The sequence below is a fragment of the Cyrtonyx montezumae genome, unplaced genomic scaffold (genome assembly GCF_038088225.1).
Source record: "Cyrtonyx montezumae isolate F1298 unplaced genomic scaffold, pur_monq_1.0 scaffold_3, whole genome shotgun sequence".
Taxonomy (NCBI): Eukaryota; Metazoa; Chordata; class Aves; order Galliformes; family Odontophoridae; genus Cyrtonyx; species Cyrtonyx montezumae.
The window spans coordinates 78,972,410-78,997,756 of record NW_027072034.1 but is presented as its reverse complement, the minus strand read 5'-3'; the positions used below and the strand labels follow the sequence as shown (position 1 = coordinate 78,997,756).

Here is a 25,347-nt window from a genome sequence, read left to right as displayed (position 1 = left end):
GTGAAGAACCCAACTTGACCTCCCCTAATGCAGTTCCTTGCCAATCCCTCAGATCTAGTCACTGCCACCAGAGAGCAGAACTCAGCACTGCCCCTCTACTCTCCTCCACTCACAAGGGGATGTATGCCACCATGAGATCTCCACACAGCCTCCTCCACCTTGGGACAAACAGATCACAGGACCTCAGGCACTTTCCATCTTTGTAGCCCACTTTTGGACACTCTCAAATAGTAGATCACTCTGAAAGTAGTGCCTCCTATTTATTTCCTTGGAAACAACAGGTAACAAAAGGCACAATCACACTTTAATAGAGCAAGTTCTCAGCTACAAAATGCTATTTTTCAGCATAGTCACCACCATTAGCTAAGCATTTTTGCCAGAAATGAGCAAGAGACTGCATGCCATGATCATCAAAATCTGCCCCAACATAGGTGGTTCATTGTTTTGCAGTCGCTATGACAGTACCATTGCTAGGAAAATGTTGCCCATGCAGCCTGACTTTCAATGGTCTGAACAGCTGGAAGTCAGAAGGCACCAAATACAGAATATAGGGTGGGGGTGGCAATCTAGACAAGAATGACAATGTGCCCCATGGTCTTCAGAATGGTCTGAGGCCTGGCATTACCACGTTGCAAGAGAAAGGTTGCCTACTTCTCTGGCACGACCATGGAAATTCAAGCATTCACCTTAGTCAGCACTGCAATCATAGAACCACGAAAGTTGGAAAAGACCTCCTTTCTATAGTCCAGCCATCCACCTGTCACCAATATTTCCCACTAAAGCATGTCCCTCAGTACAGCATCTAAATGTTTTAGTACCAAACTACTCTTTTGGAAAAGAATTTTTTTTTTCCCAACATCCAGCCTGAATCTCCCTGATACAACTTGAGGCCATTCCCTCTAGTTCTATCACTAGTTACGTGGAAAAAGAGGCTGACTCCTACGTCATCACAACCTCCTTCCAGGTAGAGAGTGATAAGATCTCCCTTGAGCCTTCTCTTCTCCAGGCTGAACAATCCCAGTCCTCTCAGCCACACCTCATAAGGCCTGTGCTCCAGAACCCTCAACAGCTTTGTTGCCCTTCTCTGAACATGCTCCAGGGCCTCAATGCCTTTTTTATACTGAGGAGCCCAAAACTGAACACAGTACTCAAGGTGCAGTCTCACCAGAGCTGAGTACAGAGGAGTTATCCTTTCCTTGCTCCTACTAGATGCACTATTTCTGTGTCATGGACTTATGATATTTTGTTACTGGTATTCCATGTCATAACATAATGTAGTGCAATAGGAGTTCCATTAACTGCAGTGCCATGGATCATCAATAGTTCCAGGTATACCTGTCTCAGAAGAGAAGAACTATGTACCACAGAGAACTTTGCATTACTTTGTGTTTTTCTGTTTTCTGTCCAGAGGGAATGATAAAACTTTTGGCAAGTCACAAGATCCCTCGCTTTTTTTCCCTTTCAGTTCATCCCAGCAGTGTGTGCACTCCCTAGCCATCTTGCCTTCAGTATTACAGTAAGGCCTTTGGTTTTTCGACGCTATCATTTTATTTATTATCTTCAATTCTAATTACATTGTATTATATTATTTTGCGTTCCAATATCTTATTTAGTAAATTAGCTTTCCTCCTCAGATTGTTGCTACATTTTCATTTTTAGGTCCATCTCCCTACCCTTTTCCCCTTTCCTTTTCCCCTACCCCATTAGTCACAGAACTGGGCCAAACCTTTCCATAAACTGTTGACATCCTGATTCAAGCAAACCAAAATGCCATTGTCCTTGTTGGCTACCTGGACACATTGCTGGCTTGTGTTCCACTAAGGGTAGACCAGCATCTCCAGATCCATTCCTTTTACACACTCTTCCAGACACTCTGCCTCTAGCCTATCACACTGGCTGTGGTTTTGTGTCCCAAGTGCAGGACCCAGCACTTGGTCTTGGTGAACTTACTTCCATTTCGCCTCAGCCCAGTAATCCAGCCTGCCCAGACTCTTCTGAAGGGCCTTTCTAAATCCAGGCAGGTTGACGCTTCCTCCTAACTTAGTGTCGTCTGCAAACTTACTGAAGGTGCACTCAATCTCCTCATCCAGGTCATCAATAATGATATTAAACAGGACAGGTCCCAGTACTGACACGTGGGGAACACCACTTGTTACCAGTCACCAGCTGGATTTAACTTCATTCATTCACCACACACTGGCCGCAGCCATCCAGCCAGTTCTTTACCTAGGAAAGAGTGTACCTATCCAAGTCAGGGGCTGCCTGTTTCTCCAGGACAATACTGTGAGAGACAGTGTCAACTGAAGTCTAGGTAGATTCTGCCAACACACTGTGATATAATGGTCAGAGTTGATAGTATTTAGAGAAAATCTTTCTTGCTATCTCCCTGGAGATTGTGATCTAGTTATGAACTCAACTCTATATTATCCTTAATATATGCCCTAAAGGTTAACTATCTTCTGCTCCTTCTGTAATATCCGGATTACTACTTCCTTCTCCTTGCTGAGAGGGATGTCTACAAGGAAGTTTCTCTCCCATTTTCTTCCCTTGCTATCAGACCCAAAGGGCAGCATAAGATGAGGCAAATAAATGGCCTTCATTATTCTTTTGCTGTATCTATTTGAAGGAAAATAGCCGTGCAAAATCAGTAACACAAGTACTACACTTCAGATGACTATACTGAATTCCCTTCAATGAACTCTGCATTTCAAACTCACAAAAACTGAGAAATTAATTATATATTATAAGTAGTAGCTACCAGTGGCTGACTAGTTCCTGGATGTACATGGATAGAAGTGATGGAACCACAGCCAGTGCTGACAAGGTTTGCTATCAGATGTCAAAATGGAACTACAAACTGAAAACTTCAGAGGAAATCTTATATTACAATATAAACAACTTCTACATGATGTTTTTCTCTTTTCTTCCTCTTTCTCCCTATTGATAAATAGTAGAAAGTTACTTTACATATTAAAATAAACAAGGAGAAAAAGAAATAAATCCCATTGTTAGTGTGAAGTAATTTCTTGTATTCCATCCTATTGATCTTGAATCCTATTTCACCAAATCATTTAACAGTCCAGGCTGAAAGGGATCTTGAAAAGCCTAATTATTATTGCTACCTGAATATTAGTCAACTCACATTAAAAGACCCAAAGAAGGTCAGTGAGCTGCTTAGTCATCGAGTTGGACCAGGGAACCCGCTAAGAAGCGGACAAGCCCTCATGTCTGCTGACAGTCTGACAGTTTAGTTTTCTAATACCTTTCCAGAAGTCCTTGCACTGTTTCAGCTATTCACTTCTGTGCCCACCTGTGTGCAATATACTTACAATCATGCTCTAAGAACACAAACAGAGTAGACCAGAAAGAAACCTTTTGTGACGAACGCCCATGCAGTCACTTGTGATCCATAAATAGCTGAGAGATGTGCACAGAGAGGCCTATGTATCCAGCACAGAGCCCAGAGCAGCATGGCACAAGTGGTTTGATGGCAACCAGACAGGTGAATGGAGATTACTCTCATTAGCGGATTAGCAGAACAGGTTTCATTTGTGTTGATCTCATGGTACTTTAAACAAGCAACAGAAGTATTCTTGTTTTTAGTAATATCATTTCCATCTTGGCCACCACTCAGGTAAACAATAATTAACCATGATGGAGAGGACAAGAGAAGTCATAAGAATTTGACTGCTATCATGCTGTGGTACAAACAAACTTGATTTTGAGAAAATACCCTTGATACATCATGAGTTGAGAATATTTTTCTCCCTCCCTCTGCCCTTCTCTCCCTGGTAAAAGAGTAGAATGATAAACCAGATTCCCTCAAATTCGAGCACAAAAATCTTAAAAACATCTTGCAAACAGAAAAGAACACTTTCAGGCACAGAGATAGGAAAGGCTGAAGTTTTCTAACTTATATCCTTGTGTCAGTTTTTGGCACGCATTGTTGAAACTCTGGTGTTAAGTATTTGTATTTGTGGAGTAATTCTTTCACCTTCAGGCCATCACTAATGAAAGATCCTGAGATCCACAGCTGCATCTGAAATACAATCTTTCCCTCATGGCTGACCAGCAAAAATTCCATGCTGATCTGCAGGTATTCTATTCTAACAAAATTCTATTGGTATCTGAAAGCAGCATGAGAAACAGTGCACAGCACATGTGAAGTAGAAGCACAACATAAACTGTATCAAACCTCAAGAACCTTGCAATGTGAGAGAGAACTCTAGGTGAAAGGATGCTTTCCCTAAAAGAAAAATAACTTTTGAGATCGCCCAATCAAATGTGCTATAACAGAAGAAAACCAACCAGTGGTAACTCTTCAAAAGGAAGAAAAGAGCTACAGATTGTTGGAAGGCAGTTGGGAGTACCAACAGTTTGGGTAGATGGGTAAAAAAAAAAATCAGTCATAAATAGGCAACAGGAGCCAATTTAATGCCTTTAATATGCAAGGACAGCTAATAAAGATAAGATACAACACATTCAGCTTGACATTAATTGGATTTAGATTTATTACCAATTATATGAAGTATTGTCTTTTCCTCATACCTTTAATTAATCATAGAGTAACAGGGAGTAGAGGAGACTATTCAGAAGTACTGGTACCCCATCCTACTCTTAGAAGCTAGCTCTAACTTGCAACATATGTTTAGCTACAGGAAAAACAGATCGCTGTAATTTTCATTTTCTACTTTCACAGCAACTATTCAGTCAAAGCCCTTTGGATATTCTAGCATCCCACTAAGAAATTTCACTTGCAAAGCAGTTTGTAAAGGTTTAATAGTAACAATTAATTATTAGGAAGAGATTTTAGTAATTTACTGGAGAGAATTTAGGGGATGAATACAGAACTGGTTCAGTGGGCTAGTTGCATTAAATGGTATTTGTTTAGTAATCCAGTGTTAGGGACAACAGTATTTCCAATATATAAAAGCAAGTAAAACTAAGAGGTTTTTCATCTTAAAAATTTGGTTTCAGCAACAGAGAACTGAATACTTTGGAATTCTGTGTCTCATAAATGCACCGTATCCTTACAATATTGTCAGTAACAATAGCTGCGCAGTTAGCACAAAGCTAGCTAGTTTGATTTTCATCTGTTTCAAGGAATGTGAGAGAAATCGGGTGATGAGGTGACTGGAATTTGAATTAACTGTCTCTTTACTGTTTCTACCCCAAACCAGAATTGTATCTTGGCCATGTCAAACAAACTGTCTTTAGCTGAAGAGCATTCTATTTCTCCCACTTTAGAAGATACATCAAAAGCTGACTGAAAATTCATTAATTAAATAACTTAATTCCTTAATTAACTAACACATTCAAAATAAACCTGATGAGCTGTTACAGCAACAAGCTTGAAGAATGAAGTACAAATGAAAATAGCACCTATTTTGTATTTTGAAATAAATATATCTTGCACCCTACATTTTGAGATGTCTATTCACCTGCTTCACTAGCACAAACAATGGTGGGACAAGATGTTATACTTCCACTTACTCTGTGATTCCAGTGGAGAACTGAATGTGTATGTGGCCTCTTGTGAACATATGCAATCTTGTTTTTCATTTTTATCCACAGAGCTAAAAGCCATGAACTCTGCCCTACAAAAGGGTGAATACAGCTGTACTGTATTACAGCAAATTTGGCTTCATCATCAGAATTCCTTTTGCCTTACATTGAAGCTGTTTATTTTTCTCTATTTCAAAGATTTTAGAGGGCATGAATGAAAGACCTAGTGCTGCCTCCCAAAGTGCTAGACAAATGAAGCATGCCTTAAGAAAATATATTAGCACCATCTATTTGTGAGAACCACCTTACTTATTACTTCCAAATTGTTCACAGCAGTGCTTTTATTTTCCAAATCTCGTGCCATATGTACCACCAGCCAAGATCGCAATGATAATCTAACAATGTGCAACTTTTATTTTTGCTGTTTTATACTTTTGTTTTTCTTCTTTGGCTCCCAAAGATGGAGAAATATCAGTTGTTTGGCTCAAAATCAAGTATAGCATAAAATGGGAAAAGTTTAAAAATAGATCTGTTTCTATGCAGTAGAATTAACAAGAGACACTCCTAAACTACATCACAGAACATTGTAATAACTTAGGATGGAAAGGACTTCAGCACCCCCTGCTCAATGCAGACCTAATCAGATCAGGTTGCCCAGGGCTATGTCCAGCTGAGTTTTGAAGACCTCTAAGGGCGTAGTTTCCAGAAAGTTTCTGGGCAACCTACTCCAGTACTTATCACTTCTGCAGTAAAAATAATAATAATAACAGTAATAATAATAAATAAATTCAAATGTCTAGCTGGGATTTCCCATGTTCCAGCTTGCGCCCATTGCCTCCTGTCATATTGCTGTGCACAAACTGTCTTGGTTTTCTTTGTATCCTCTAGCCAGCTAGCTGTGGACAACGTCAAATCATCTTTCCCCTCACAGATTACATACAACATCAGTTGCTACCAGAGACAAAATCTAAATTAATGATAAAATGGGTGCCGTATAGACCCTTAAAAATGGTAAGAAAGAATTTCTCATTAAAAGTGGACAAGTACATGGTTTTGTCTTTGCAACTTAAGTTCCCCAACGAAATTATGTTCTCATGCCAACACTATACACTAGCTTAGCAGTACTTCAGAAAAATATGCAGTCAACACTCAGTACTTTAACTTTTCAAAACACACTTATGCAAATTTATTTGCAAAAGCAGCCTAGCTCATCAGCTTTCAACTTTGGCTTGTAGGACCTCTTCGCTCAGTCAGATAAGAAAACAGATGGAAAAAAGCAATGCTATTCCTACCTATAAAGCTACTTTCACATTATGCAAAGATCTACTGAGACATTTTGAGGAGCAAGTAATGAAAATTTCAACTCTACATTTCTTGTTGAAGCCCTAACACTGTCAATTTCTCCAGCCCCCAGTCAATTGGCTCTGTTTATGTCAGTGCCATTCTTCTGGCTCAAGGAAAAAATTATGGAGCAAAAATTCTCACTTCCTTCTCAAATGCTACATTTTTTTGCTTACAGTGACACAGTTTAAAACATAAATGACAGGTAAAATTTCCTATTTTAACTACAGTGCTTAAAAGATAGGATGAATAAATGTTATCATTTTTAGCCTTATAATTACAGTTTATTTATTTATGGGTAACTAAAAACTAATAATCATTTCAGGTTGTTAAGTTGCAAGGGTACAATAACTTAAAAATGGGAAGAATACAATACAAAGCAAAGCAAAACAAAACAAAACCCAACAATAAACAATAGCAACAGAAAGTCTTCATTGAAGAAGGTTCCAGACAGCTTAAATTCTGTTTAAGTAACTCCTGATATCTGGTAAACAGGAGGAGCTAAGAAGTTTCTGAAAAGGTAAGTGTTACAGAGTAAACCAACTTGAATCAGTCAATACAGAATTGTTATTTGGTTTATCTAGGAAATGTAGTAGAACAGGCCGAAGCAAGATGACTTACAATAAAAAAAAGTCATTTTAGTATCATACCCATACTGCATTTTCTAGCTTCTCTTATTGCTGAATCAACTTTTTTCAGCTAGAACAACCACAATACAGTTAGTTGGTCCTTGTACTTGATCTCAGAAATTGCATTTAACAAGGAAGAGTTAAATCTAAATAAATTTATCACTTTCATTGGACCGTTCTCCCTGAATTTCCTTCATGTCAAACCGTTTTCAACAGGCATTATTTAGCATCAGTAAAAACCACAAAACTTAAAAGGTCTTTACTTATTCATTGGAATACGAGCAAAACAAAATTCTCCACCTTTTTAATGAACCTCAAATCCTTATTCAATTTAGATTCAATTTCAGGCACAAAGTGAAACAGAGGAAGTTCCATCTGAGTATAAGGAAGAATTTCTTTACTATGAGGGTGACAGAGCACTGACACAGACTGTCCAGAGAGGTGCTGGAGTTTCCTTCTCGATGTCTGGATGGCTACCTATATGACCTGCTGTAGAGCACCTACTTCAGCAAGGGAAATGGACTGGATGATCTCCAGAACTTCTTTCCAACCACTACAAGTGATTCCAGATCACTTGTTCATACTGGGACTGAGTTTGATTTGGACTTCATAATATGATCTCCAGGGTACCATTTCTCTGACTTTATTCTCAGAACTAGATATTTGTTGTTGTTTATTCCATACTGGCCTGGTGTGTCTTTTTCTGGACTGATGCAGCTCCACCTAGACAGAGCTGAAGAGACAGTGCCTGCAACTTGCCCAAAAAAGCTGGTCTTTCCCATCCTGGCTCCTCTCCTGTCCAGGAAAATGGGTCCAAGGTATCTCCACCCAAGCTGGACTATGAAGGAAACTGAATCTTTGCCAAAGAACCCAACAAATTCTGCATAAACTCAACAAGGAACACAGAAGACTGTTGGGAGGAAGCAAAGACTCCCAGCTGTTCTAGGTCTGACTCCTTTTTAAGCCTCCAAGAACACTAGTTAATGCAAATGCTAAAAATATATCTGCTTTTTTGGACACAGCTGCATGTAAGATAGTTATTTAGAGCCAGTCAGATAAGTAAAAACCATAGGCTTTCTCTAACAACTCCTCCATAGGAAAAGCTCAGCAAGATATCAAGAGCTTAAGCAGGTGAGGAATTCGGATACTGTTGGTCTCACCCTGCCCACAAACGTGAAACAAATCAACGTAACCAGAATAAAAAACCTGTGAACCTTAGTGCAACAGACTCCTTAAAAACCTGCTCCTTGGTGGAATGTCCACTTAGCATTACCACTGGCATCACCTATTCATTCACTGGCAGGCAGTGTTTACCATAACCACTCCCTTAAGCCACTTTTCATCTGAAAACAAAACAAAACAAAACAAAACAAAACAAAACAAAAAAACACAGTGCATTTTTGGAGAATCAAAACCCAAAGCCTTAATGAAAACAGTATTTGGAGCTATTACTACACTTGCTTCTATGAGTGAATTTGTAACCCGTGTTGTTATCATTAATTCCTAAATGCAATGATAATCTGCTATGTGGATCAATATGTACTCAGATTGCAGTGAGGTTCCCACAGTGCAACATTTATTTTGGAGTCTGTTCTGTAGGTGTGATTATTATGAATTATATCAGAAAACTGTTGTTTGCTTGTTTTTCCCCAGTATGTACTTTTTGGATTGATTTGTTGTGTTTATTCATTTAGGAATCTCAAAACACTTACAGAGCAATGGAGATTTTATAAAGGCATTTGAAATAACTGATGGATAGAAAGTATCTTTTCTACTGGCGTTTGATAGATTTCTTTCATAGATTCACCTCTTTTCATGCATCAGATCTCTATTTTATTAAGGGCATAACTCTTAAAGTTAGTAGTTTTCACACAGGTAGAAGTGTTTGTAAACTAACGAAGTAAATTTGACAACAGTATGTATTGTTAACACTCAAGACGTAAGCTAGTCTATTAGTCTCAGGATCACCAAAAAAATTTAGGCATGCTTCCCTACTGGAAATTTGAAAACTTGCTAACCAGTCCTTTTATGTGCTAGTCTTCATGTTTAAACAACCTCTTATAACTGCTTAGCCAGTGGAACCTTTCCTTTTAAACAGGGTGCTCTAGTATGAATCTGGTATGGTCTCATGTGGCACCAGCAGAAATTCAGGTTGGGAGTTAGGAAATACTTCTCTGGGAGAGTGGTCAGGCAGCTAGAACAGGCTATCCAGGGAGGTGGTGGACTCACTGTCCCTGGAGGTGCTCAAGAAACATTTAGTTGTACTGAGGGATATGGTTTTGACGGAAATATTGGTGATAGGTAGATGTTTGGATTGGATGATCTTAGAGGTCTTTTCCAACCTTAGTGATTCCATGGTTTCATGATTCTATGAATCAACTTGACAAAATCCAAAGACAATGACTAGAGTGTGTGACCAAAAAGAAGAAGCCTGAGTAAAAACGAGTTTTCTCACCTAGAGGAAACAAGTGTAGCTAGAGTGCTATGTACATAAGGAAAGAAACAAATAAAAAACTGGGGGAAAGCACAAAAAAATTCTGGTATGTATCTGTAAAAAGCAGAAGTAATTGACTCAAACTGTAGCAAGGAATGGATAAATACAGTGAAGCTCTCCAAAATCTCAGGAATAAGCACAAGAGGGACAAAATGATTTCATGAAGATCACCTCAGCTATGAGTTTCTTTGTAGAAACACTGGAAGGGTACAGATTTTTCTCCTGAACTCCTAAGTATGTACCATAAATCCTCAAGAAGCGCTACCCTCTCCAAGGAATTCCAATACCCTACTTCCTCTCTCTCATGCATAGGTATTGAAAACTCAGTAGAACATGTTATCTTCAGTAAATAGATAAGACAAAGCACCAGGGAGAGGCAAGATCCCTCTGTCATCTAAGAACAGAAAAATATTACATTACGATTTCTTGAGGCATGGCAGAAAAAAGCATCCAAGAGAAGAACTGTTCAGCCTAACCACAATTACCTTAAACATATGAAACAAACGGTCACATCTCAGCACGTAAGGAACAAGGAGGAGATTCAGAACAACCAGCACAAATTTACCATGGCCAGTCTGTCTCTAACCAATCCTGCTGCATCCTGTAATGCTATTACTGGCTTTTTGTGCAAGGTAAAAGTAGAGAAAGTAATTTTCTTTGACTTAGCAAAGCTGTAGACACAGACCCCACAGGCATCCTTGCAGCCAAACTGGAAAAGGAAGGCTATATGGCTAGAGTCTTAAGGTGGATGGAAAACTGCTCAAAGAACAGCAGCCAGTGGTTCAAAGTCCAAAGCCATTCCTGGATACAGATACAAGACAGATGTTGCTGCACTTCTGATGCATCTATGAACTCATAGATGTTCCTCTGTTCAGTTTTAATGTTTCAGTAAATAAACTTTTGCCTACTTCTTGAGAAACAGTAGTTTTCAACAAGTAGCCCAGTCAGTAGTCTTTGACACAAGTTCTTAAAGGAACAAGTAAAAGGTACCTAAAATCAGATGTACATCAATAAAAGAAGGCTCAGAGGACACCTTATTGCACTCTACCACTTCCTGAAGGGGGGCTGTGGTGAGGAGGGGATCGGCCTCTTCTCCCAGATAAATAATGACAGGACAAGAGGGAATGTCCACAAGTTGCATCAGGGAAGATTTAGATTAGATCTGAGAAAAAAAAAATTTCTGAAAGAGTGGTCAGGCACTGGAATGGCCTGCCTAGGGAGGTGGTTGAGGCACCATCCCTAGCGCTGTTCAAGAAGCATTTAGATGAGGTACTAAGGGATTTGATTTAGTAGTTTAGTGCGTAGGGATGATGATAGGAGGATGGTTGGACTAGATGATCTTGTAGGTCCTTTCCAACCTAATGTATCTATGAATCTATGAATCTCTGAATAGAAGCAAGTTTTTCATCACAAAGTGATGTAATAATCTATTTCTATTAGAAAGTAAGAAGTACAATTTGTCTGTTACATTGAAATTGTATATCTAGAGACTAGACCCATGGTAGCACAAGACATTTGACAATTCGTAAATGCATGCAATCTTATAAAAATATGTGCAAAGCTGACATAAGTCTCTCTTATAATAGCATGTAGCAAATGATGAAAACAAAAAGGTATCATACATTCTCAGAAGTCATGATGGCTTTTAAATACCAACACTACAGCCATCACATGATCATGCTAAGTATCCGAATTCTCTGCTCAAAATCTTCTAATATCCAAGATACACAGGACTTCAAATAGTGCAAGTATTTACAGCTTTGGATATATAGTTGGCAATGGCATTTGCAATAATCTGTTTTTTAACTTTGGACTAAGTTCCCTATTTTTCAGAGGCAGGCAGCTGATAAAGCAATTAAATATCTGAAGCGTGCATCCTAAGTGTAGGTTTTGCTATTTATTACATGCTAAACTCTAAAATAATTATCAAACTTTACCACTTAACAAAAACAAGAAACAAACATGAAAGGCTAGTAATGCTTTGAGGGTAGTAATTTGTTCTTCTCAGTTCTGTCAGCAAAACTTTTAACAATTTATTTCCTTTTAAGTTTAGAAACTTCTAGATTCATACACAATAATAATGCATATGCTCAGAGTTTCCAACAGAGCAGTGATAATAAAGTTAATAAAGTGTTTTCACTTCTGCTCTGCATCTCCAAACCAAATATTCTCACGTCATAGACACTAGCTGAATACAGCTGAGTCCTATGAGGACTGATTCCAAATGCATACAGTTGTTTCCAGATGGAAAATGCATCTCATCTTGCACCACTAGATGAGGTGAATCTCAAGATCTGGCTTTTTTTTTTTAAGCAACAAAACAAAAACCCACACAAATTAAGAAAGATCACAGGTAATTTTCTTCTTCTACAGTTACACATTCTGAGTTTGCAATGACAGGAAATATTCTACAGCTCAAGAAAATGCCTCCAGAAAAAAGCAACAGATTTCCTCTATGTCTGAGTGTGAGAACAGAAATCACTAATAACAGAAATATTTACAGGTTTTGGGGCAGGATATGGGCACATACCCATATGTTCAGAACTAGCAGGTGGGGAATTTGTGCATTACTGACTTTACCTTTTTACTTGAATTTCACTCAGAAATGTATCCAATTGTTTGTGGCAAATTTGTGCTATTTAGAAATGTATGTCTCTTTCATCACTGACCTTGAAACCCAGTGTAGAGTAAATTACAATAATTCCCAAGGAATGTTCTTATTTAAAAGCTTATAAAGTACACACATATTCTTTCACAACTTTACAGTGTATAGGTTTTAAAATACAAGATAATCTTTCCTATGTCACTTTTGTTTGGCATCTGACAAATGGTTTAAACTCTACCAAAGCAAATATAAAAAAAAAAAATTAAAAAAAAGAAAAAACACATGAAAACACCAACAAACACAAAAAAGCCATGCCATAGGAAAAACAACAAATATTCACAGTGCTTGAGATTTCCAAACTGAAACTGAGCATGACTAACAGTTTCTATTTCCTTTGATTGAGTATCTATAACTTCTCCTCAGCCTTAATATTATGAATGATCTTACATGACCTTTAAGTAACTACACTGATAGCATACAATGCTTATCACAGATTTCTGTGTTTCTGAGTGATAAGGGAGCAAAATTAACATCCATTACCTTATTTAGAAGCTTTGCTCTCTATGAACTCTTGCACTAACAACATACTAACGCTTATACCAACTACATGTGCAGCTGGAACTAAACAGTACAGGAAGATTGATAAAAGCCTGCAAAATTAAATCATTTTTACTGCAATATACTTATCACAAGCAACTTGGACTAGCCAGAAGAAATGCTGAACAGATCACAGAATTGCAGGGGTTGGAAGGGACCTCAAGGGATCACTGAGTTCAACTCCTCAGCTGAAGCAGGTAGCCTACAATAGGTCATGTAGATAGGCAGACAGACAGGTCTTGAACATCTCCATAGAATGAAACTCCAACACTTCTCTGGGCAACTTGTTCCAGTGCTCTGTCACCCTTTGAATAAAGAAGTTCTTCTGCATGTCTATATGGAAATTACTTTGTTCAAGTTTTATGTCATCAATCCTTGTCCTATCACTATGCACCACCAAGAAGAGCCTGGGCTTATCCATTTGCCTCCCATCTCCCTTTAGATATTTATAAACATCTATCAAATTCTGCCCTTCAGTCTTCTTTTCCCCAGGCTGAAAAGACCCAGGTTACTTAGCTTTTCCTCATAAGGGAGATGCTCCAGGCCCTTTATCATCTTTATCTCCCCTTGCTAGACTCCTTCTAGGAGATCCCTGTCTTTTTTGAACTGAGGAGCCCAGAACTGGACACAGTATTCTAAATGTGTCCTCATCAGGGCAGAGTAGAAGGGGATAATCACCTCCCTTGATCGTCTAGCTGTGCTTTTTTAGTGCACCTGATGGTACCATCGGCCTTCTTGGCCACAAGGGCACACTGCTGGCTCATGGCCAACAGTTAGCCCACCATGATGCCCAAGTCTTCTGCAGAGCTCTTCTCCAGGAGGTCAGCCCCTAACCTGTACTGATATGTGCAGTTATTCTTCTCCAGGTGCAAGACTCCACACTTACTCCTGTTAAATCTCATCAGGTTCCTCCCTGCAGTGTTTATACTTGTAATTTTTTTCATAGCATAGCTAAAAGCAAGTAATGGGCTACCTACATGGCACAATATCATTGTCAAGTTTACAACAGTAACTGCTCTTAAGCTTTATGATGAAGGATGAAGAACAGAAACCAGTTGAGCATGTAATCTCCCTTTTACCTAACACAGTTCTTTATCAACCTAAAAGAATTCATGCTTCCCATACCCAAATGAAGCCATTTCTCTAACCATATAACTAACACACATGCACAAGCATACACTGCTCTATAAATAAAGAACAGTACATTGCCAATCCACCCACCTCAGTCTTTGTGTGAGCCAGAGATAATGGAACTCAGCCAAAATTTTCTGGTCAGACAATAGCTTTCTTCCTATTTTTGCATCCCACAAATCAAATACTAATTTTCAGACTATTGCACCCATGCCTTTTATTTTCAGCACATGCTTGGACATGTTGTGCAGACACATTGAGATTTAAAATGAAAACTGATAAGCTATATGGCCTGAAGTCTTGCATTTTTTTCATTGTGCATTTTTCTTGTTCATGTACCGGCTTGAACCGTGGTAAGGACAGAATCATTTCAGAGTCAGAAAAACAACATTTCAGTTTTACATATAGCTTTATGTATTTGTATTATTGAACAAAGCATAACTGTGTTCTAAAATGTTTCCAGATTTATACATCATAGAAAGAAAAATTAATGTGAATAATAAATGTAGAGCAGTGGCAAGGAGCTGACAAAAGGAGATATTTTTTTCCCAGAGCAAGCTCAAAAATAACGTTATCCCACATGCACTTCAGTACTCTGAAATTGGCCAGGCTTCTAAAGCATTAATTATGTAAACTCATACCAAGCACTCTGTGTCTGTTTATAGATTTATGAACTGATGCCACAACTGGTTTTGATAGGAGAGAATACTACAGCTTCTAACTGCTTCAATGAATTATGCTTTTCCTGAGCAGATTTGAAGAATAATGTAAAACATTAGCATACAAAAAAGCAGAAGTAACACTAGAAATTCCCTCCTACTTCGAGAATCCATTTTGTTCTGGCTTGAATGAGGCCCCGTAAGCCCAACTTTAGCATACCTAGTACCTCCAATAGCTAGTGCCTCAACTCTTTACCCATATATTTTTCCAGTAACTCTGAAATATTGAAGATTCTGAGTTGGCATTCCTATTGTAATCATCCCTATATAAGTTAGCTGCGTATCTAGTTTTGATTGCATTGCTTTGGTTAGGCAATGAGCACAAAAACACTGAATTCTGGTGGCCAAAGTATAATTGCAACTTCATCAACAGTAGAAATTCAGCTGATGGTTCTAAGCTTGACCTGTTTCTGATTCACATCTCACACTGATTTGTCCAAGTGGGGAGACTTAGGGTTAATTTGGTCAAAGTGTAATGACATATTCAGTACATTGGAGGGACTGTTCTGGTCCTTGCCTACACAAGGGCTTGATTTTTGCCAAGAGTCAGTTTTATGAACGCTATCCTCAAAGCAAAACAAAATAGATCACAATTATCTAAAGCAAACTTATAGAACATGCATCTAGCCTATTTTACAGAAAACCTAGTTTCTAAGTAATGGCATTTGATCTAGGGTGAGCCAGGCAAGCTTGGGTAGCATGTAATCTGCTTCTAGCTGTCCCCTTTCTCTACAGACTGGACTCTTTTCCTTACAGTGTCCTGTTTAGGGCCACTGCCTTTTAAGAACAGATAAAAGTCTCCCTCCATAGAAAGTCTATAAGGACATTAAGGACATGGTTGTAGCCTATGCCAGGGAGCATCTCAGACCACCTCCCAGAAAAGCCAAAGTTTAAAACATTCCACACCCACAGATGTATTCAGCTCACCACCAGTTTCAAGTCTGCACTTGAATTTCCCCAAGGAAAATAAATCCTCTAGGACCTGCATAAACAGTTCTGACTGGCAGGTTACTGCTAGCCATTTGTTCCCCCTGGAGCAGATGGCTTTCTGTTTGGACATGTAATGTGTAGAACACACCTGGTAAGCCCAAACACTTCAAAACATCAGAACCAGTGGCCATCCACAGCACTGGCCCTCAACAGATGTGCAGACTGACACACATGTCCACTGTATCCACAGATGGGTCTGGCCACACAGCAACAGTATCATCTAGCTTACAGACCCTCCTCAAGTGAGTCAAATAGATTGCCTTGCTCAAAGTCTAGATACAGAAGATGACATGAAAAGTACATTGAAAATAATAGTCTGAAAGAGATACTTGTGAATTTGAAAGTCAGAGTGAAGTAGAGGGCTATACAGATCACCCAGCACTGAGATCATTTTAGAAGTTTTCATATGTTCTGGAATTTAATGCTGGCAGAACCCACCCACATCTATCACTGTTATATCACTGCTAGTGCCAGCATAAAAATGGAAATCTGGTATTACTGATCATCTTTGGACTCGGAAGTCTGACACTCAGTACCAAGTTTTGATATATTTTCAAGCAATCCTAGGACACAACTGTGTGATAAGCTATCTTTGTTTAAATGAATGGCTACAATGCCAGAATTCTTATGGGATGTTTTCACTTTCAGCAAAGGAGGAGACAAATTTACCATGTCATCTCTACTGACTGAAGATCCTAGTTACTCAGTTACACAAGATAAAGAATTCCTTTGGGATTTCTCAAATAACTTTATTGTCATGGTGCACCATTAAACATAACAGAACTATTTCACGCAAACCTGATGACATGAGTACATACATCACTAGAAAGAAAATTTGGTTATCAGATTGATTCTACCATTCCCTATAGAGCAGCAGGGACACTGGAGCTCAGCAGGTTGTGACTTGGAGAGTAAAGAGATGCAGAGGAATTTAAGCTTGCTTGTCACGTCAGACCTTCCCTCTTAACAGAATACTACCACTCATTTTAAAAATAACTGAAGATCAAAATATTTGGCATTTCCATATTTGGCATATTTGGCACTAGACCAAGAGCATTAACTCTTTAACTCCCAGCACACTACATGATGCTATGATGTGGAATATCAGTAATATAACAAAAATCACAAAACCATAACATTATATTTCCAGACATTAAAATAAATAAATAAATGCAAGAAAATCAGTTGTTTTGTCCAAACTGGTTCTTATTTATTGCAGTATATTTTCTGGAGGTTGAAACACTGTGTATTTTGAAAAGCAGACTCCAGAAAAATGTTTTGTAAACTGCTGAGAAAGAAATATATGAAAAGTCTTTTCACTCTTCTTGAAGCATTTTGACACACCACCTTCCTTATACGTTCAAATAAACAAATTTTGATTTTTTTCCTATTTTACAGTTTCTGTTCTTCTTGCCTACAAGTGCCAGAGGGATGCTGCTTAGTTGCATGTGGCACAAAAGTTTAAAGATCAACTTGGCTGTTATAGTACAGTGACTGTAATGTATTGTAATAACTCAATATTGTTTTAACTGCTTGACACCAGTAAGTAAAAACACATGCTTGTTCAATCTCTGCTTAAGAAGTATTACATAACACAGCACAGGCAACAAATTTAGCAATGAATTAAATTAGCCCATTCCTTTCACAAGTGTCAATGGTAAGTTTGGAACTGTAGTATAAATACAGTGTTCTCTCAAAGGGATGTCAGTTATACTTACCATAAAAACAAATCTTAGCTAGTGGTTATCCACCATTGTTTCTAACATTTCTGTATACTTACCAAACAAAAAGATAATTTAAAACTATTATTTTTCCCTCTTATCCCCACAGCTGACAACTGCAGAAACAAGAAAGTTCTGGATCTGGTTATCCCCATGTAGGTCTGTAAATCAGGATTTTTCACATTTCGTGAGCCATCTCAAGTCTACTCCTTTTCTCCTTAGAAGGCAGCAACAAGGAAGGAGACGAATTAAGGTTTCCCTAGTGTTTCCTGGAAAGCAGAACGGGACAGGCCTGACTCCTGGAAAGTGGAACAAGGATGGGCCTGAATTCCAGTCTACCTGATGACTAAACCAAATTGTAGGAAAGCCACAGAGGTCAGAAACATGGCAAAATAAATAAATGGATATGACTCCTCTCTTTTGAAAATGTTTTAAATTTAGAAGTTTACAAAAATGGATCAACTCCAAATTCTTCTCAGCTCTCACAAAGGAAAACAGGACATGAAGATATACAAAAACTATCAGAAACAGATTATAGTCAAAAAGTGCAGATCTATGCACATCTGTGTTGTAACTGGAAAGTCAACTGACAAAGTCAAAACCATGAAATGCTGTTTCACCAAACACTGAGAACTTGTTCCACAACTGTTGCCTTAAACAACATCTGTATCAGGTCCAACTGGAATGATACCAGTGAAACACAGTTTGTAAGGCAGTACAATTTTGTGGATTGTGTCCTGAAACTTGTTTATTCTTGATTCTGTGGCTTTGCTTTTTTTTCCATTTTCCTCTCAAATTCAGGATGCTCTGCTTATTAATTCATCCACAAAAAGTAAGATTTTTTCTATGTACTCAGTTCCTGTCTAGAAAGGCCATACTACCTTCATCAAGGATTGAACATTAATGTTTCATGGAATCATAACACTCAAAGAAAGTATGATAAATAATATCTCGGACACCTATGCACCACAACTGTTTCCTTCTGTGAATCATTCACATCAGTAAAACATTCCAAGTATAGCAGTGTTGAAGTGAAGCATTACATATTGGATAGAATTAGAATAGTCAAATAAAAGAAGTGAGTCAAAAATGCCCAAGCCTCTTTTCTTTCTGATGAAACACAAAACTCTGGAATCTAGGTATAGCTGAAGAAGCAGTGGCTCAAGTACTTGACAAAGGAAGGTCCCTAAATAAGTGCCAGTATTTCCTGCTCTGTCGTTCTGTGTCCCTACACATAGAGAGCGGTCCCATGGACCATGGAACATTTTCAGCAACTGAAAAACAAACAATTTTTAAAAAAGGTATTGCCTTCACAGGAAAACATAATGACTAACCTTCCTTCTTCAATTAAACCTCTACTTACGCCTGCAAAATCTTACAATAGCAAGAGTCTGAATTGTGACATGGCTTATAACCACCTAATCATTTGTTATTTGGTACAGTAAAGGTGACAAAGAATTGACAGATAAATAACATTAATCTGTACTGAGGCCACTACAACATGACCAAAAATACATAGTTGACTATTTTCTAAGTAAACAAAACTATTACAGTGTAGAACACATAGAAGCCTCATAATGTTTCTATTAGACATTGTGGCACTCACCCACAGCTGGACTTAGTGCAGGAGGTGAGGCCACACAGCACGGAGCAGAGTGGGACGAGCCCTCCCTCTGCCTGGTGGGGGTGCAGGGCCTCACACACCCCAGGGTACTGTTGGCCTTTTGAGCTGCTAGGGCACACTGCTGGCTCATGTTCAACTTATGTCAAGAAGAATTCCCAGCTCCCCTCCTTTGAGGCTGTTCTCCAGCCTCAAGTCCCCAAGTTGTGCATGGATTTGGGGTTGCCCAGCCACAGGTGCAGAATCCAACACTTGCTCTTGTTGACCTGCATGTCACTGGTGAAAATGTTTATTGATAAAGAAAATTTGAGAACAGCAACAAAACTTTCTTTGTCATTCTACTCAAACACATGCTTGCAGAGGTGAAAGCAAATATATATATATATTTGGTGTGGTGAACCACACATGTTCTAACCTCCTGAACAGCACATCCACACAAAATCACAATAGCACTGAAAGCCACTGACATCTGAAGGGCGTACTGGCACTGTTCCTTTGCAGCTGCTGAAGGCAAGATGTTCTTTCACCTTCTATCACTAAAAGGAAATCCCAGTCCACAAGACAAGAGATCAGTGTGTTTTACCTCCTGAAGAGATGAACTGAACATGAAAATTCCAAGGCAATATCAACAATAAAAAGAAAACTTGTTCATGAGTACATACACCATTACAAAGCAAATTCAGCTAGATTATTCACCCTCGAGTTATCAAGTTGACTCCACTGGTCCCTGCGCAGCCTCAGTTAAGTAGCTTGTGACTTGGAGAGAAAAGTAGCTCAGTGGATTTCACAGAATACTACCACTCATTCTAAAACTAGCGGAAGATCAAAATATACTCTTTGATTAGGAAAACATTCTGTATGTTCCATCCAATAGAAGTGGTGTAGACAAAGACAATTCTTTGCACATTTACAAACAGCTAGGTAATAAAATACTTGGTTTTTGGTGGTTTTTTTTTTTTCCAGCACAGTCCAGTGTAAATATTGCAAAGAAGATAGATAGGCTGGTATTTTAACACTACAAAAGCAGAATCTTTATAATCATAGAATCAAAGTCACTGGAATTGGCAGGGACCCTTATAGATCATCTAGTCCAACTCCCCTGCAATGAACAGGGACACCTACAGCTAGGTCAAGTTGCTCAGAGCCCCATTCAGCCTGACCTCAAACGACAGGGCATCCACCACCACACTGGGCAACCTGTGCCAGTACCTCACCACCTTCTGAAGAACTATTTTGTTGACATGAAGTTTCCACCTGCATTTGGCAAGCAGAACTTCACTTCTGCAATGTTATTTTAGGACAGTAAAAAGAATTATATCCCAGAATTAATCTTTCACTGACTACAGTGGACTGGTAGCTTTATTTGAAATTCAGTTATAGTAAATTTACAGCCATCATTCTATGGTAGCAAGCAGAACATCAAACGAAACTGTTTAAAAAGATGAATACTAGAAAAATTTCTTCCTTCAAAACTGACAATACCTAGAAGGTTCCTCTCTGCCCAGTGTAAAATTCTACTATGAGACTGTTACAGATGACTTTTTGGATAAAGCTCACATCTTTCAGTCTGTTCAATGTGAATGACATCAGTATTATCAACCGCTTGCAGTTGATAGCCCACAGTATCAACTGCTCATAGTTCATTACTCCAAATTAATAGCATGCAGAAAACTCCACACTGACTCCAGAAGATGAGCTTAAAAAGAAGTCATTTTCAAAAGAGCACTACAAGAAAGAGAAGAAAAACCTAAAAAATATATCTATATAGGACAAGAAGAGCGGGAGCATGAGAATCCCCTTTCTTCTCCACAGAATTTTTATTTTCCCCACCATTGAATAAGAATCTCATAGGAAGCCCTAAATGTGCTAATTTCTTACTGAACATTGTCATAAGGAATTAAATCACATCTTCCTTTTTAACTATTCCTGGTAGCAGCATATTGCAGATGTGAAATCCATTACAAAGCACAGTGCACTCAGGCAAGCATTTTTACAAAGCAAGAGCAATACGTGCAGTACAGAAATAGTTGTGAAAGTGCTGCTTAATGCCAAGATACTACAAAGTGCTTTACGATCTAGATACAAAAAAAATTTGTTTTATGTTAAGACTGTTCTTTTATAGTAAGAGACAACGTTACATGGATTACATTAGCAAAGAAGATGAAGGATCCCTACCATCTCTGTAAAACTACCGTATTTCCAGACATAAGGAGAGATGTGTAGCTAAATATTCTCAAAGGTATGGGGGAATGTATTTTTCTTGTGGAAAGAAAGGTTTGAAATGTAATTGCTTTTAATAGATTGTGTTTTTCTCCTTCAAAATGCATGCAACTTGACCTATAAAAGTAATTTCCTATTCAAATGTTAATGCTGGATATAAACGGAAAGCATAAAAGTTATTTCAAGACAGAGCTGAAATCATCTGCCAGCAGCACAGAGCATTTTCTTTAGTTACATTTTCTTTAAAATCCCACACCAGAAACCTACACAATACTGTTCAGATCATGATAGAGTTATGCTGTTTCACAGTACTTCTCATAGGGACACGAGATAAAATAAAAGCATTTCTAATTGTTTAATTCTGGAGCTTTAAAGTTGCTCTCTGGTACTTAGACCTTGCCATGTTGACCGATCTCCTTTTACCTTTTCAACTACCCTAAGCTTTCCTATCTTGTTGAAAGCAAATTTCCATGGAAAACAAGAGCATTAAAAACAAACAAACAAAAGCCCGACAACAGAAGAAAAACAAACAGAAACCCCAGAAAGTTGTCATAGCTACTTGCCTCTTGGCAATTTCTGAGCACTTCCCAGGTTTACTGCAATATATCCACAGAAAAGGAGAAGGAGCAATCTTGCCATCATGGTTACAAGCCAGACCTCGCACCGTGAGTGATTCTGACAGGTATCACACCAAAGTACTGCAGCTGCATTTAAGGGAACGGTACTCTCAGTGACAAGAGGCAGCAACACTTTGACACAAGCGTAGCTCACACAGTGGGAGGAGACAGGATGACATCATTCACTCCCACTGGAAAAGGAGAATTAGTGGTGAAAAAAAAATCAGGCTCCCCCTACAATCTTTTTTTTTTTTTTTCCCAAGGTCCTTCCACCTCATAGAATAGATTCTTGACTGATCATGTAAATATCACACAAATAATATCAGGTATTTCAAAACCCCTATCCACTGAAAACTGTTCCAATAAGTATTTTCACTGCTTTATCCAAGAAAACTGGACGTAACCTGTAAAATTAATACTCACGCTGCTCAAAAAACTGCTGTTCTATTGAACTCAGCATTTTTGCAATCTCAAGATTTTGCTTAGGATTTCTAGACTTGTCTTTCCTTCATGCAAAATTAATACCACTTACACTTGACATGACATTATAAATAGGCAAGATAAATATTTATTCAGTGAAAGATTTGTGTTTTCAAAACTAAATGTTCTTTTTAATACATGATTTTGTCACTTGAAAAGCAATTTATATTTTCCCCTCTGTACACAGCTGTTGAGTCCCTGGGAACAACACTCAGTAAAAGCAAAAAGGCAATGTATTTTCCAGGGGTCAGACCCTCTCATAAACTACATAATTTTAAATGTAAAAGAAATTCCATTAATTAATTCCACTAAAATCTGTTTCACTCTGCAATGAGCCAACTAAGAATAATATTTGGTCCTGTCCATAACTGAGAGGGTGGGAAGAAAAGGGTGGAGCAAAACAAAAAGATTTCACATGAGTAAGGAAGGATTTGGTCTCTGCATATGGAAAAGTAGAGCCAAAGAGTTTATATGTATTAAACTAAACAGTGATTTCTCTCTCTGCTCCCCATTGTTCCTCCTCCCCATCAAAAACACAAGAAAATATTTTTCTGATTTACTACTCATATCTGGGAATAGTGAGTTGGAAGTCAGTGTCACAGGCTCACCCCTATGGAAATTTCTGTACACCATTAACTCAAGGGTCTTTGTGAGGATATTTGTGAGGATATAGACTCTGAAAGTGGGTTGTTTTACATTAACACTAAGAATAGATAAATTTGGATGAGATGAAAAGATACTGAAAAGGTCACAGGGACAGATAGGAGTGTCCAAAAACACTGACCACACCTGGTGGCCAAAGTTTTCCAAAAGACAGGAAGCACAGAAAGTTGAATACACAGAGCAATCATGTTGCTTTTCTTTCCTCCCTCTCCCCACCCCCTTCTTTTTTTTTAATAAAAAGCTATTTTTCAAAATGTTTAATGAAGTATATTCTGTTTCTTCCATTTCAAAATCAAAAAGAAAAAAATCAATCATTTGATGGAGCAGTTTCTTAAGAGAAGGGATGGGAGAATTAATTGTGGGTCACACACAGCTATTTTTGTATTATTATAAAGTGGATTCTATTGGCTTGTCTCATGGCCAACTCACTCTCCTTTTAAAGATCACAGAACACCTTTCAAAAAGGATACAAAGACCAGTTTCAATTCTGGAAAACCTCAGTGAAACATACTGTCTATTTGGCTATATAACAATACAGATTTTATTGCATTTTACAGAGATAGATAAAGTCTCACTCCTGCTATCATAACCACTTGCTCCTCTGCTGCCAGTTCCACCTTTCCTCTTCCCTTCTATGCGTTATCCAAACAGTTTTTCTTTGTTTGGTGTGCCAAACACTCAGCCTTCCCCTTGAAACTCTGGCAGACTCCAGGACCCTTTCCCTCTGATCATTCCTGTAGATAACAGCTCAAGTCAGTCCAGATTTTAAAGAACCATGTCACACTGCATTTCCTTCCACCTTAACAAGTACAGATTTCAACAGAGGCAATTATAGGTTGATAAGCAGATGCAAGTGTAAATTTATGTCAAACAATATGGAGTTTGGACTCTGAGAGTATACAACATTCTCTTTTTCCAGTGCGCTTCCTCTGTCAGTAACTTCCATGTGATCAGTAATTTTGCCCACTACTTTTCTTACAGTGCTGACCTTTTATAGGAAAGTTCTGTTGCACAAAACAAATGGAAAAAACACACCTATTTCTGCCTTCCTCTTTCCTAAATCTTTCTGCAGTTAACTGAACACTGCCTGCTACAGTGAAAGAATCACTAAAGAAACAGGAAGAGTTCCTGGGTTCAGTTGTTGCATTTCTCTTGTTGGAGAGCTGCTCCACAGTTTCCATTTAAACACAGGCAGTCTCTGTTTTCATTTCACAGAAATAAAATCTGTACATCACACTTCACAACAGAAATTACCTAATGGAGAAGATCCTCAGGATTCTCTCATCCACACAAACCTGAAATTACATTAGCAATTTTTGACTCCTACAACCACATCAGGAGAGGATTAAATGCAAGAGATTCAGTTAGTTTTGTGCTGATAAACCTTAGCAAAAACGCAAGAAAAACGAGGTAATAACAGTTATGAAAATCTCAGATCACCCAGAAAACTTTTCAGGAAAAGTAATGCAAAAGGCAAAAGATTTGGCCCCCTAACAACTCCTCCTCTTCAGCACCACATTAATGCTTAAGTAACAAAGACAAATACTCAAACATTTACTTGCTTACCTCACCTTTCACTGGTTCTCTCTGGGGCAGATCTCAAAAAACAGAGATTCCAACAAGATGGTATCACTGCTAGTCTGAGAGCTGAACAGAGCCTTTCTAGTTCTATTTTAATAGTTCCCAGACCAGTGATTATAGTAAAAACAAGACTAAAGAAAGGAAAAGAGAAAGGTGGGGGAATAGGGGCTGGGGAAAGCAGGAGATGGGATTTTACATTTTGTTTCCAAATACAAATACTCTGTTGCTGAAATTTGGGCTCAGTTCTGTTTCATCTATCAGTCCTGATTATTTTGACAAGCCAAAGCCAAGGTGACTCAACTCCTTACTTTTCTAATCTAAAACAGGGCAAATGTGTAAAACAACCTTAAAAATGAAATTCTCTCTCCCTTATGTAAAGCACAATAACACCATTCTGCGTTTGCTAGGAGTAAAAACTTACTTTCAGCACACT

At 38.3% G+C, this 25,347-nt stretch overlaps 1 protein-coding gene across 1 annotated transcript in view; it reads right to left on the bottom strand.

Annotated features, from left to right (window-relative positions):
- Positions 1-22,303, bottom strand: part of ABI3BP (ABI family member 3 binding protein) — a 130,243-nt gene extending 107,940 nt beyond the window's left edge. Inside the window, exon 1 of the mRNA XM_065742019.1 lies at positions 22,137-22,303. Coding sequence (XP_065598091.1) covers positions 22,137-22,215 — 79 coding nt within the window. The 5' untranslated portion in view covers positions 22,216-22,303. The remainder of the gene's footprint in view (positions 1-22,136) is intronic.
- Between the last annotated feature and the right edge of the window lie 3,044 nt (positions 22,304-25,347).